Raw genomic sequence first — 14,415 nt, forward strand, 5'->3', positions numbered from 1 at the left:
TAGATATATATATATATATATCTAAATAGATATAGATATAGATATATTTATATCTATATATATACACACATATACACACAGCTGGGTTTGTGCCAGGAAACCAACCAAGTTAAATTGGCTCCACTGACTCTAAACAGAAGGATGCTAGAAGCTTCTGGGTGGCCACAAAATACATTCAAATTGCAACTTTCAGGCCGTATGTATAATTCTGACCCTGTGAGGATTACACGAAAGTCACATTGAAATTCTTCTGCTTTTGTACTTATCCGAAGTTGTTTTAAACTCATTCCACCATGAAAAAGAATAGTTAAATAAATCATTAAGAGCCCACAATCAATATGAGCGTTATGTCTACAGTGTTTATTACAAACATCTGACTGGCACTGGATATGAAAAGCTGCATCTCATTGTGGCTTTTCTTTAACTTTTACTGACCTCTCTACGCCAGCAGTCAAAGTATTTAAATGTGCTCCCTTTGAGGCTTTTACCGCAAAACACACCAACAACCATCGTCAGTTCTGGAAAGGATTCTTATAAACGCTTATTTAAGTAAAAAAAAAAAAAAAATCCACTGAAGCAGAAACAGGACAGACAGAAAAGCCACATTTACATGACTCAGATTGGTTTCTCTTGGTTCATGTGGGTGACACATATGCAGAACGTATGCTCTGACGCTCCGCTGGAGGAATCCTCCTTTCATTCCTCCAGCCAGTTGTTCACTCTGACACATCACAAAACCCGAAGGGTCACAACTACAAATCCACTTTTAACTCCTTTAAAACCAAATTCACTATTTAGGCTCATAAAGTTAGGGAAAACCTGGCATTCATAGTTAAAACAGACTATTTTTGCGGAATTTTACGAGAGTATTTACAACGGTTTTCCTGAAATAAAGACACAATTTTATATAAAATCTCATTATCAAAGGTTATTCCAAAGTAGGGGTGCCTTCAAAAGACAAAATAATACAGAAGACTGATTCATGCTCAATCCCATCCTAAAGTCAGAGAGCGTGTGCAACTATGACTTTGCTGCAGGGAGGAGTTTCCATTCAGAAGGAGTGACCCCTCTTCTGTGGTTGTGACCCCACCCTGCGCGATGCTTTGGATTTCTGTCCATTCCCTGCTAAGATCCCAGACACTTTCCAAATCCCCCAGAAACAGGCCAACACCCAGCGCGGCCGTGCCAAATGCAGTCATGCTTCTGCTGCTACTGTAGAGCTCTGGGCTTTAGCTCAGGAACGCTGTTAACTCTGGGAGTGTGTGGTGCCAGCAGCGATGTGGAGGAAATGAGGAAACCCAGGCTGTCTTAGTTGGCCATGAGGGTGCTCATTTTCCTCTCTCTCTTTTACTAACTTTTTCCTAAGCCACTCTTTCAGACGCCGCCTGCTCTTTGGGTTCTTTATTTGTTGATTTGACAGCTGCCTCCGCCTCCACGAGTCTGTTTCTTTTAGACATCGCTCATTTTCTTTTCTCTTTCCGCCTGCAGTTGCAGCTGCAGGTGTTTTGGGCGACGCCTCCACCACTTTGCCGGTCCTTCTCATGAACAACTCAAGCCCAGTCGGGTTGGAAAGAGAAGAACCGAGTTTAGCTTTTTGCACAAATTAGCAAAAGAGGATTTTGTATAAAACCAAGAAAATTATGGACAACCATGAGCATCCTATTCATGAAACTGTCATAGAAAAACTGAGTGTCTTCAGTCAGAGGCTTTGCTATAATACAGACTGCTACAGAAGGTCTTTGCTGCCCCATCACCATCTACAATAACTCTGAAGAATCTTGAATTAATATGAGTTTTTAATTTCCCTTTGGAATGAATAAAATAGTTTTGAATTGAATTGAATATGGTTTGTCTTAAACCATATCTGACTTTGAGTCGTTTTGTGTTATTGTCATAGTCTCATTTGCCGCCACACACAGTTTCCATTCCAGTATTTCATTCTATTAAGCACCAAGCATCATCTTTGTCTGTGTTGAATAAATGTCTACCCACAGCATGACCCTGCCACCGTCGTATTGATCATAGGGTCGATGTGTTCAGGGTTTTTTGTATCTTATGCATGATCTGTGACAGACGCTGGTTTCCTTTTGCTTCCGCCTCTTACATAAAGACTAGGTTTGTGATTGCACTGGACTTTATTCTGGGTATTAGAGTGAAGGGGGGTGAAGAGTTGTGGACTTTGTTCTTGTTTTGTGTGTTTATATGTGAAAAATGTCAGAATGGGACAGATTGGCTCCAAAGTCCGTTCACAGATGTTGACGACAACGACGAAGACGATAATGCGACAATGATGATGATGCGACGATGAATGTTCATTGTTGTTAAAAGTGAATGAACAAGAATTTCATTCATGACTCAGAGTGACATAAGAAAGAGCAAGCGGTGTGTAACCGGCAGCATGTGACACCGACATCTGTGTGCCACGCACCAGAGTGAGGCATCCTGTCACAGACACACTCTTCGTGGCGAAGCGTCATGTCGCACTGACTGAGGCAGAACAACGCAGACGTTGTGTTTGCTTGGTAAGTTAAAAGGAAGACGATTTCATTGTCTTCTTTCTTCGAGTGGTAGAAGAAAACTACATGCTGCTATGTAAAATATAATAAAGATTTTATCATGCAAACATAAGAAGGACTGTTACGTGTGCAGTTGCTAAGAAAATATCTTTTTACTGGATAGGGATTTCAGGAACCACAGGAATTTATCCTTTTGGACGTCAGGGTTATTTAAAGTGCTATCTGGTCGGTGCAGGAATGCTCACTGATTAAAACCACAGAATGTCCTTCACTGTATACTCTGCAGTTTCATTTGAAGCCTGAACATTGCTGCAAAGCTTCTGAAATTACATTTATTCTGTTTACAAACACAATTTTCAAAATGGCTACATGCTACTTTAGAATAATCTCAAACGAAATGGGGGAAAAAAACGAAATCACTGAAAAAAATCTCATATAAGTTAATTGCTTATTAATATTTATTGACCTCTGATAGATTAAAACAATATCAACAAATAAAAACTGTACAATCAGTACAGCCTTATTGGCTCAGTAGTACCTGAGAGAACTTTCTCCATCTCACAGTCGGTGGCTCCAGAAATGTAAGCACAATTTTGTAAAGCATCATTCAAACCCCGTGATTGTTCTGTACAGAAACACTTCAGACTTCTCTGAGCAAATTCACATCTCAGAAAAAAAAAAAAGAAACACAAAGCACACTTGTTCAGTGTTCAGAACAGACAATATGCAGGTTTAATCATCGCACGACTCGCGTAGAGAAAGCAGAGGCTTCATCGATGCAGGAGCCACTTCTAAAGCGCTGGTGAAAATGATGCCGCTGTCAAGACAACAGAGGTCTGTGATTATTCCAGCAGGAAAATCCCACACCTCACTCTGCACGGCCGTGCTTTCATATACACAAAGTGCATATGCTTGACTGGCCTCCCTGCAGTTCACACCTGTTTTCCACCGAAAATGTGATGAAGCAAATCAGGAGGAAACCGCCCAGAGCAGCCGAGATCTTGCTGTTCGCAGGAACAGAAACGGCTTACTCTTGCAAAAGTGCCACAGATTTAATTTGAAATGACCAGATGATGGAAAAGTTTAGTCAAAAGGAAGACCTTAAACTGGAAAGGACAGCGCAAAACAAACAAGTTAAAAAGCATACGTTATAAGTGAAATAATGTACCAACAGAAGCAGTAATTTTCATCACTATTCAAGAACTATTGACTTAAAACAAGGTCCTCAGGTTGTTTGTAAGTTAGTTTTGTCTTATTTACATGAAATAAGATAGCTGCATTACAATCTAGACAAAGCTACTTGGTTTTGTTGTGTAAGAGACTGAAGGATCTCGCTTGTTGAATTAAAGAATGAAATGCTTAGCTTTAATTCTCTTGAGCTGGGTACCGGATCCATTTTTATAAGGAGATCAGGTGGAATTGAAACCTTTTCTAGTCTTTAAAAACCCAAATAAAAAACTGCATCAGCAATTTGGAGTGAACATAACAAAATGCAAGACCTGTGATTAATGTATATAAGGCACACTTTAAAAAAATGATTTAAGACATCTTAAGGCCTTCATTTTAGATACATGAACTTATTAGTACACCTGCAGTTCAGCAAGTGACATTTGCTGTTTTATGCCTCTTCTTCTCTTATGCTTTTTGTTTTTAAATACTCCATATTTTTTATTTGCTTTGACACTCTAACTTTACTCCCATAAACCGTTATAGCAGAGTTTGGATTTAAACGCCCCGGTATCTGCAAAAAGAGCTGATAAGCGTCTATAACTTCATGTTTTTTTTTTTTCTTCCATATAAACCATGTGTAGGAGGACAAACCGTTTATCCGCTGTAAATTTCAAACTCTCCCTCTCACAGTATATGTGCAAGAATATACATAAATTACAAGTATATATAGGACTCTGCTCCTGTTATTTCTGCATTATGGAGGAAATACCTGGAAGTAGTGAACAGGCCGTAGATGAGAGGATTCTTCTTGTCTTTCCCATGAAGAATAAAGATGTCCTCTGAATGGAGACGGTCGGAGGAGAGTCAAGAAAGGACAGATCAGGCGAATGAATGAAAGAATGAAAGAAAGAAAGAACAAAATAAAACATCAGATAAATAAATAACACTTCACATTCTTATTGCACCACATGTCTCTGAGCATTAATCTGTGTGAAGAACCATGCTTGTATGTTTTAAGTCAGACACTTTGTATTCATCCTAGGCATTCCTGCGTCTACGGGGCGGCCTGTGTGACTAATAGCGCCGGGCGTACAGGCAGCATGGCTGACTGGCTGCTTGTAATGAATCTGTAGCCATTAATAACCAGCCGCAGTGGGAGAGCTGGGGGCTGAGTCCGCTGCAGGAGAACAACACCTGCTGTTACACACACACCAACGCCACGCCTCGGTCTTCGCTCCTCATTTCAAAAAACAGCAGTTCGCAACATTAGCCGGGTTTTTCTCGCTCTGCCGTTGCTCAAGCTGTGTTCTCTCAAGCGGCGCAGTCAGGTGGAGATTGTTCCCTCCATCTGTCCGTCTTCGCACGGCCATCCTTTAAAGCCAGAGCAATTTCATTTCGACTCAAACAGGTGGATTTGGAGAGATTTCTCGGCGCGGTTAACTAAGAAATCAAACCAGACTGGCAGGAACTGTAGGCTAAATGCAAAAATGTGCAACGTTTCAGAGCATTTTCCTTCTTTTGAGAGAAATTGATAAGCATTCCTCTAAGGTGAGGAGAAATACATTGTTTTGATTGGACAAAAAGTATTAAAAAAATGAGATTAATTAACTAAGTAGCTCTTTCATGTGAAACTTGCCCATCAAGTCTATTAGATTAATCCATTATATAGCATTTTTTGTACTAGATTGTCAGTATTGTGTATGAAAGAGTTCAAATAAACCAAATGATGAGCCGTGGTCCCAGTTTGGAGAACAATAAACTGAATGAAGCCGTTTTTAACCGGAGGACATGAAGGTAACACTGATCATTTTTGATGTTGCTCAACTTTTACATTTTTTTGTCCATCTTTGAAGTTTTTTTTTTAGTAACTTTGACTTTATTGAGGTTTTTTATATGCCTTTTAACCAATTAAAGCAATCTTTATTGCTTCCTTTTGGGGGGCTGTTGACTCTCATTCAAAGTGTTATTTTTTTTATTCCTACTGAAGTTTAATGTCTGTTTTGTATTTTTGTTTCCTTGCATTCAAACCTATCTAATGTTTTGCTATCATCACTTTTCACTAAGTGAATACATTTTTTTAATACGTATACGTAGCATGTGTTATAGGTGGGCAAATGGTTTGCAGCTAGTTTTAAAAAAAGTTGCTTTAATTGGTGTTAAAACATCCTAAATAACTTTTGTTGTATATGTCATGTTTTTAAAAGAGTAGGAAAGAAATGCACTGTTAAATTTTTCTCTTTGATGTAAGATTTTTACGTACCACCAAACAAACTAGCAGTTTTTAAAGGGAGGAGCCGAATCTGATGTGTTGATGTTGGTCTATGTCTCTTTAAGAACCTCCCAACCTTTCCGACATTTCCCCTTCAGCATGTTATTACAACAATACTTTCCCATACTGTCCTCTAATACCTTTTACAATCATCTGTTGGATAATGAACTCAGGAAAAATTGCAGCTCCACCAGCTGCTAATTGCTAATTGCTAGTCTATAGGAGCAGCGTGCGGTTCTGTGTGGACCAGAACCTCGACTGGGAACTGCAGTTAAAAGGTGGAGTTTTGGGAAAGTAGGCGCTGCATTGTATGAGAAAGCATTAAGGCATCCAATGAATGGTTACCATGGGAGATTCAAGGATTTCTCAAACATGCATGAATGAGTCAAAGCAAAACTGCAGGTGTGTTTTTGTCATTATAAAATGGCATAAACCTTAAAAAAAGGCAGTTTTGCATAATGCCTCTCCTTAAGACTCAATAAACTTTAAACATATGGGAGTAGACAGAAAGAGAAGTTATGTAGGCGACTGCCAACTGCACCAAAAAGATGTTTAAAGGTGATTCTTCAAGCCTAATGTCGTAATGAGGAAACAACAGCCCCTTGTCTAACTTTGGCAAATACTTGAGCTTTAATTTAATCTTCGGAGACAAAACTTTGACGATACACTTTTGCCTCTTTCATCAAATAAATTTCTATTTGGCACCTTGTCGTAGCATTCATCTTTTTTTTGCCGTCTCGGCTCAGGCAAGACCTTGGCTCTCACAGTTTATTTAAATCACAATAAATCAAAGCTGTTCTGTTTCTGCACTTTTGTCTCAGATAAGAGCGGCGAATGTTTTATCGTTCCATCACAACAGCAGAGAACAGAGCGCTTTGTTTTCTGGGTGGCATGCTGTGATAATCTATAAATACATGACTTGATTCAGCTTCTGGGCTGAGTTTGCCAAACAGCTTTGAGAGTCTTAGAAACTCTCGGAGCTCCTGCTGATGTTGAGACACAGAGTTTGTAGCACAGCCTGTCTGAGGTAATGGGGAAATGCGTTATTTGCTTAACAAGGCGAACTAAGTGGAAAGAAAGTGGGTCTATATATTTGCTGAACTTTTCCTTAAGTGTGTTGTTCGGATTTTCACATCTTGCGTGGCAAACAGAGTGAATAAGTGGGATTATTCACTAGTTTGCAGTGTGTATTCCTTAGAATGAAGGGAGTAAACACAGGTCACGACGTTTCCCCTCTCGAGGTGAGGAGGAGTGGAGATGGAAACAGAGAAGCGGATGAGCGATCCCACATTCCAGGTGGCCTCCAGGAACGGCGGCTAATCTCATCTCATCAACACATCTTCACCGCACACACAGTCACATTCAGGATGTAAACCTTATACTTCCAAAGTTTGCTTGTACATGTTCAGATCCTGGAGCATAGTTGTTTTAAAATATATATTTATCCCTATTATTAAAGTGTAAATGTGTTTTTTAGCTCCTAGGCTTTGCTGTCTTTTACACCTGCTCGTCTCATCTCCATAATTCCTTCATCTTGGTTCTGTTTTCAGGGTCAGATCTTTCAGAAAATGTCCCCCACTTCTAAGCTCACATAACAGATTATTACCTTTATCATCATCTCTTTCCACTCCCATTCCACTTGTCTTGAAAGATTTTTATAACTCTGGAAACTCTTCATGATGTATACGCCGTGCACTATGTTCTTTTTTTGTTTTTTTCTCTCCCAAAACGATGTGATATTTTCAAAGCAGGAAAGATAGCCAGACTAAAAACAGAAGCAGTGGGAGAGTCAGTGCTCCGGTAAGATTTAGAGCTTCTCAGCGAGTTCAGTGGATCCCATTGAAGTGTTTTTGTATCTTCCCGAGCCTCAACAAAGAGCAGGATAAGCCGATGTCAAAGAGCACCCCCAGTGGACAGGAGACCACCAGCTCCTAACACTAAACGGTCGAAAAGAACCATATTTGTCCATATCAGAGATGAAGCGTAGTGGTAAATGAATGCCTGCTGGAAAGATAATTAAGATGTTGCAGTCGCTTGTACACATCACAAACCACCTTGAAGTTTTTCCACACTTTGTCATATTACAACTGCAAGTTTCAAAATGCTGCATTAGTGTTATACAGGATGATTAACCAACACAAACAGGTGATAAGTGGGAGAAATGGGATTTATGAATTTCTAAAAAAAATTCAAGAAGAAAATCTGAATAGTGTGGCATGCATTTGCATCAAGCCCTTGTGAGTTGATAATAAAGACATTTTGATGTCAGGACACAAGTTCTCAATTAGATTTAGGTCTGGACTGACTGTTGTTCCAATATAAATCTATTTAACTCGTCCCACTGCGGTTCTGACTGCATGTTTTGAGTTGTTGTTCCTCTGGAAGGTGAACCTCCACTCTGGTCTTATTGAAGAAAACCTGCTCTGCAGTACCATGCAGCCACTGCCATGTTTTAATATGAGGATGGAGCATTTAGGATGATGTGCTGTGTTAGTTTTTAGCAATTTCCACCAAGGCAAGGAAGTGAAGTTTAGTCTCATCTGACCAAATCACATTCACCCTCATGTTTGCCTTACATACAGAAAGCAGATAAAAGATACTTTAAGTGGAACATTTCCTGTCTAGTTTTCATACTTTGCTTTTTTCTTACTACTGTGCAATGAAAACATGGCTAATGGAAGTCTTGTGTGTTTTAAGCTAATTATGAAAGTTTACCTTATTTCTGTTTTACATCTACTAGAAAAATTCAAAAGAAGAAAACTTGACTTGGTTCTGCCAGACAGATTATTGGTCTTTACATAATTTGGACCATCCTCATCGCAGAGTTCACACAGTACAAAAAAAAAAAAAAGATTCCTCTTCAAACAGCGAAAACATGCCAGGAATGACAAAGTAATAAGATCTAAAGATTTAGAAATATCCACTCTCTGCGTGTAATGAAGTGCTGTGTTTCAAGGATGGGTACGAAGGAAGACCTCACAGCACGTAAAAGTAAATAAACAGAGTTCGGTGTTGAAGAAGTACGGTGTAAAGTTAATAAAAACTTTGGATTATCCCTGTAGGGAAAATCTGAATCCTTGCCTTGAGCTTCAAAGGTACTATCCGACTCCTCCCGCACCTCATTGTGCATTCATCTCCACTTGAAAACGTTGCTCGAGTTTGGAAGACGCAGCTCGACATTTTTCTTTCGACAGAAAATTATAGAAGAAGCCTCAGTTATTTATGGCTTAGCCTCAGAATGAAAGACAAGAAAAGAAAAACAGAAAAATCTCTTTATCATTCGCGGTAAGTTTAACTCAGAACTGATTTAGAGACGTTCTCCCCTCCATATCTTTAAGCGTTGGATTTATGAAGCTGCACCGGCTTTCACTTCATTAATCTTTCATGGGGGCAGGAGGGGTGAACAAAACCTTTGTCCATCACACAAGATCAGCCAGCGTCTTTCTGTTCAGTCTGATTTGACTTTGTGAAAACTGTAGTGCCGATCTAACCACCTCCATGCTTTCGTTCGTCTCCCTCTGAATCTTCCTCGTCTTTTTCTTTCTGGCTCTCCAACTTTTCATCAGGTGATTATTCCGTGCCCCTTTCCACACCTCGACTTCCCACGATCCCTCAAGGAGGCACTCGCTTTCATTGTCTCTCACTTTCTCTGCCCCTCCCAGCCTTTATCCCTCCATCATGCTATATCTCTGTTTAGTTCCTCATCCATCTGTCTGTCTGTCTGGCCTATTTTCTCCAGAGGATTGTTCTTGTGTCTTCTTCCCAAAACAAAACACGGCCGTTTCCCCCCTGGAGGAAGATAGTCTTGTCTGGCCCGCAGACCTGCTGCCTCAGCCCCTATCTTCCTCCTCCTCCTCCTGCTCATCCTAATTGTCTGGTCAGAGACCCCCAGGCAAATACCCCTATTCTCCTCATGTCTCCACTCTCCCCGTTCTCAGGCCAGCCACCCTGAATACCAACATCTCGCCGACTCTTCCTCCTCTCAGTCGTCTTCGAGTGAGGACACCGTCTCACAGTAATTCATCAGGATCGGTCCTCCATCTTGTCTTTAACCCGTTCGGTCAGTGGTCCTAACCTATCTGTGCCTCTGTCTCCATCCTTCTTATTGCAAATGAAAACCTGAACAGTGTCAAACCTCAGCTCCTCCTGAGTCAATATTTTGATAACTTTATGCTGCAATTGCAGCTTTAAGTGTCAACCAGCTTGCAGATGTATCTTCTATATTTTTTGCCCATTTGTCTTGGTGAAAGCTGCAGCTCAGTCAGATTTAAAGGGATTTTTCCTCTGGACGGAAACTTTCCCACCAGGGAAAACTTTCCCACATAGATTCCCACCAGGATTTGGGCTCAGACTTTGACTGAGCCATTCTAACACATTACATTTTTATCTAAGCCATTGTGATGTTTAAACCAATTCCAGGAGTCTAACCAGATTCCTTGTATCTGCTGAGTTAAAATCATCAGCACAGGATGATGATGAAGCAAAACAGTGGTAATATTGCTACTTTTCATGGAAAATTAAAAAAGAGATGAATCCAGTATATCCCTCATGTCTTCAAATGGTTAAAACAACCATTTATCTTGAGAGGTATAAACTACTGTAGATTAGGACATGAGAATAAAGAAAACATTTTCACCGTATCTAATTAGAAACATCTATATTCACTGTTTTTAAAGCATCATTTGAAAAAGAAAAGGATTTGATTAGGATTTCCTCGGCCTCGATAATGTTCTGAAACGAAACGTAAATATGGAAAGAGGTTTGCGACTCCAGACGTAATTACTTATTTGTTTAAATAAAAGATAATTCACATTTCTCAAAAACGAAGGCCTTTTAAAGTCTGTTTCGTATTTAGATGATTACCTTTATCCTTGACATGCCGCATCCAACTCACTGATTACTTTGTGTTTGACATGCTGAACAAAAAGGAAAATGGTGATTCTGATCTCTGGCGGATTGACTGGTGCAGCTCCGATTTAAAGGATCTGAGTTTAATCCAGTCCAGAAGTCTTTAAGTATTACAGGTTTAAAGGAACCAAAACTGCAAAATAACTTATCGAAATAGAGCTTCAGTATAAACCCCATCTAGATGAATGGTGAATAACTATCCATAGTCATAAAAACCGATGTAAAGAAAACTATCTGGAAAGTTTTATTTTTCAATACAGAACTTTCAAAAGATAATTTGTTAGAATCACTTCATGAAGTTATTTTTTTTTAGGTCAGGTGAAAAACCTCTCATGTTGTAATCCTTTTGTGCATTTGTTAATCTTTTATGTTTTTCATTTTTATATTTACTCTCTCATCTGCACCTCATAAATATAAATCAAAATGCCAGAAGTCAGTTCATCTCAGCTGAGTTTTGCAAACCACAAAAACTTGCACACAAGAAGTAGGAGAGCGTTACTTTAGCAATTTCCCATTTTGAAGTCTTGCGTAACCTTGAAACACCTGCGACATTGGAGATATTCCCCTGATTTCATTCTTTTTATGTCTTCCTTAGGAAAAACACTTTATTCTGTCTTTTTTCTCTCTCCTGCAGCCATGTCTGTTTCTAGTGCTCCTCCTAATATTCTGTCTGCTGCTCCCTTTATTCCCTCAACTTCTCGTTAACAGCACAAAAGCAATAACACAGCAGTAACGGCTTCTACAGCCCTCATCATCTCCTTTCCTCAGCCTATAACTCTGCTCCATCCCCTCCTCCAGCCTGGCTCTCTTGTCAGGTCAAAGCCCACTTGTTCCCTCCCTGCCCCTGCAGCTAATCTGACTGATGGCTCCACCTCTCTCCCTATCTATTCTTTCTTTTTTTCTTTCTTCTCCTGACAAACTGGGGCTCCCTTCAAGCAGTGATGGATTAGACAGGCTCACTGGGGGAGTAGGGAAATTTATTTTCCACTTACAGAACCTGCTTCCATACAACTTGTAGCAAACTGTAATTACTGATGAGGCAATTAGGTCAAGAAACATTTCCGAGATTCATCTGAAAGGATTTCGAGATTTTTCATTCATTTCATTATTTTCAAACAAGGAGTGAGCTGGATTTTCTTATTATTGTTTTGTTTTTGTTTTTTTTAAAATGTTTTTTCGATTATTAAAAAATGACAACTATTCCAAACATGAATAAGACAGGATTTTAAAAAGAAGGTTTAGTTGAGAAATGTTGCCCATTCAACCCGACACGTACAGTTTCAGGTATTTGGAAGTCGGATATCAGAGATATAGGTTTAAAAGTTCAAGAAATGTAATTCTACAAGCTGTATTATTTTCTTCTTTTTTGTCATAAAAGCCCTTCAATCAAAACAAAGTTAATCTAAAACAATCTTTTTATTTTTAAGGACCTTCTGGAGATCAAAATAACAACAAAAAAAGTAGTCATTTTATGAAACAACAAAACTAAGATGGTGAGATGAAGAGTTGGGTTAATTTTCTCTCCACAGTCAAATAAAGTGAAATAATCCCTTAAGTTGATCAGTCATAGCCGAGGCTCGTAGTTCACTTTATCTGACTGTAGTGATTCATTCAATAAAAATCATTTTGTTCTCTCTCTGAAAAGCTTTTTCCACATCGTGGTCCAGTGGCCGTCTTCAGTTTCTCTAAGAGATCAATAATGGCGACACCTTCACAGTTTGGTCAACCACATTGCTTCAAGCAATAATTAAAAAGTCAGCCATTTGTTTAATAGGCATACCTGACTCTGATTTGAAACTGCTTTGAAGCATATGAACATAAATAATCAAGGAATAATCTGGATTTTGGATAAATCATGAAAAGAAACACTTCATATTTTAGGTTGAGGATTTTTGTTACTCAGTTGGAGAATCATTTGTTTAAAAAAGACAAAAAATGACTTTCTTTTTTTTTGTTTTTTTTTTTTGTTTTTTTTTACAAAAAATGTAATTTCTTTTTATATTATTATAACTTTTCTTCTTATGAAGACGATCTGGAGGTGAAGATCCCTGGTTTAATTTTGGGTCAGATGGCTGAAAGTCAGACACAATACGGTTTTCCAGCCCAAACAAACATTAAAATTGATTTTGGTCTGGATGTAAATCTTTCTGGCATGGCACCGACCTCAACCTAAATGTAACATTTGGTCAAATATCCAGTCATTATGACAGCAGGACCCTGATGATGGCTTTAAAAAGAAGAATCCAAAAGAATATTTTGCTTTACACTAAAGGAAAAACTGTTAAAAACAATTAAAAGTCTTTATGGTAAGTGGATGTATATTTCTCTACTCTTTTATAAAGAAAAACTATGAAAATCATATTTTTTTTAGGTCAGTGATGTCTGCGGTTTCCTTTTGTGGGTGTAGTTTCTAAAAAAAAAACATTTAAATGCAGAGGGTTCGAAGTATTTTGTTATTTTGAACAAAGAAAAATATTTAGATGTTTTTCTTCCTTATTCTAATTTAAAACCATTGGAAAATTACAAACAGACGCCTGCTTTCTCCTAATTGTCATTAAGAGACAATTGGTTGTTCCAAACTGTTCCAGGCTCCTTTCCAGTTTCTGCAACGGTTATGGGCTTTGTTTTTTTGTTTAGGACATGACTAAACTTTTTACACCCAGACAAAAACAGACGAGAAAAAAATAACTGGAAGTATTTTATTGTCTCTACTGGCAGACCGCAGAAGCTCGTCTGTCTCCAGCGCCAAAATCTCCCCGCATTGTTCTCCTCGACAGACAGCAACCACAACAACAAGGACAGCGGCAGAGACCCACTGAGAATCTTTTCCTGTGAGATAGACTCGCATCTGAGCTGCATGACCTTCCTCTCCGCTGGTGCTTGACTAACTACGGTTCAGCGGGGCTCGACTTGTTTCACGCTGGCGGCATCCACAACAACGAGAAGCCCACAGATTGAAAGTGAGACATGCGAGCGTGAACAAAGTCGCTCCAACAACAGAAGCAAAAACAACAGAACAATGAAGTCCAAGCAAAACCGTCTGGCGAATCGAGCCGTGAGGTGATCGCAGACCAGATGCTTTGCTCGAAACGAAACTCAGTGGGAAGTGTTGCATAACATCGAGTATGTGAGTCAACAACCTAAGACAAATGGTAACGAAGAGTAGAGGCAGATTTCTATTCTTATTTGTTACCAATAAAAGCTAGACACAAATTTTTGATCTAAATGACTTGATTGGCATTGCTGATCAAGCTGTTATTACCAATCTTTTCATTTTTTTTTGTGAAAGGAGGGACCATTACTGAACAAAATTTGAATTGTAAACTTCTCAAAACGAGTATTTGCTGCTCTAACGGACTTCATTGACCTGATTAACCAGTTTTGTGAGACTTGTCAGTGAACACCTGACCAGCAGTGAGCCAGTAGGTGGCAGTAATTCAGCTTTAACTTTCCTGCTAACATGAAGAAAAAGAAGAAGACTGTTGGCGTGTTTCTTCTGACCTTGTTGGCTCCTCAGGTTTGATGCTTTGGTTCTGTAGCATTATAATGATT

The 14,415-nt window shown here is 39.1% G+C and overlaps 1 protein-coding gene across 2 annotated transcripts in view; it reads right to left on the reverse strand.

The window, feature by feature from the left end:
• sema3h (sema domain, immunoglobulin domain (Ig), short basic domain, secreted, (semaphorin) 3H) overlaps positions 1-14,415 on the reverse strand; it is a 67,586-nt gene that overhangs the window by 8,288 nt on the left and 44,883 nt on the right. For both annotated transcript variants that reach the window (XM_016662373.1, XM_007575131.2), the window contains exon 9: positions 4,456-4,525. In XM_016662373.1, coding sequence (XP_016517859.1) covers positions 4,456-4,525 — 70 coding nt within the window. The remainder of the gene's footprint in view (positions 1-4,455; positions 4,526-14,415) is intronic.

This window comes from Poecilia formosa, unplaced genomic scaffold (genome assembly GCF_000485575.1).
Source record: "Poecilia formosa unplaced genomic scaffold, Poecilia_formosa-5.1.2 Scaffold370, whole genome shotgun sequence".
NCBI classification, from domain to species: Eukaryota; Metazoa; Chordata; class Actinopteri; order Cyprinodontiformes; family Poeciliidae; genus Poecilia; species Poecilia formosa.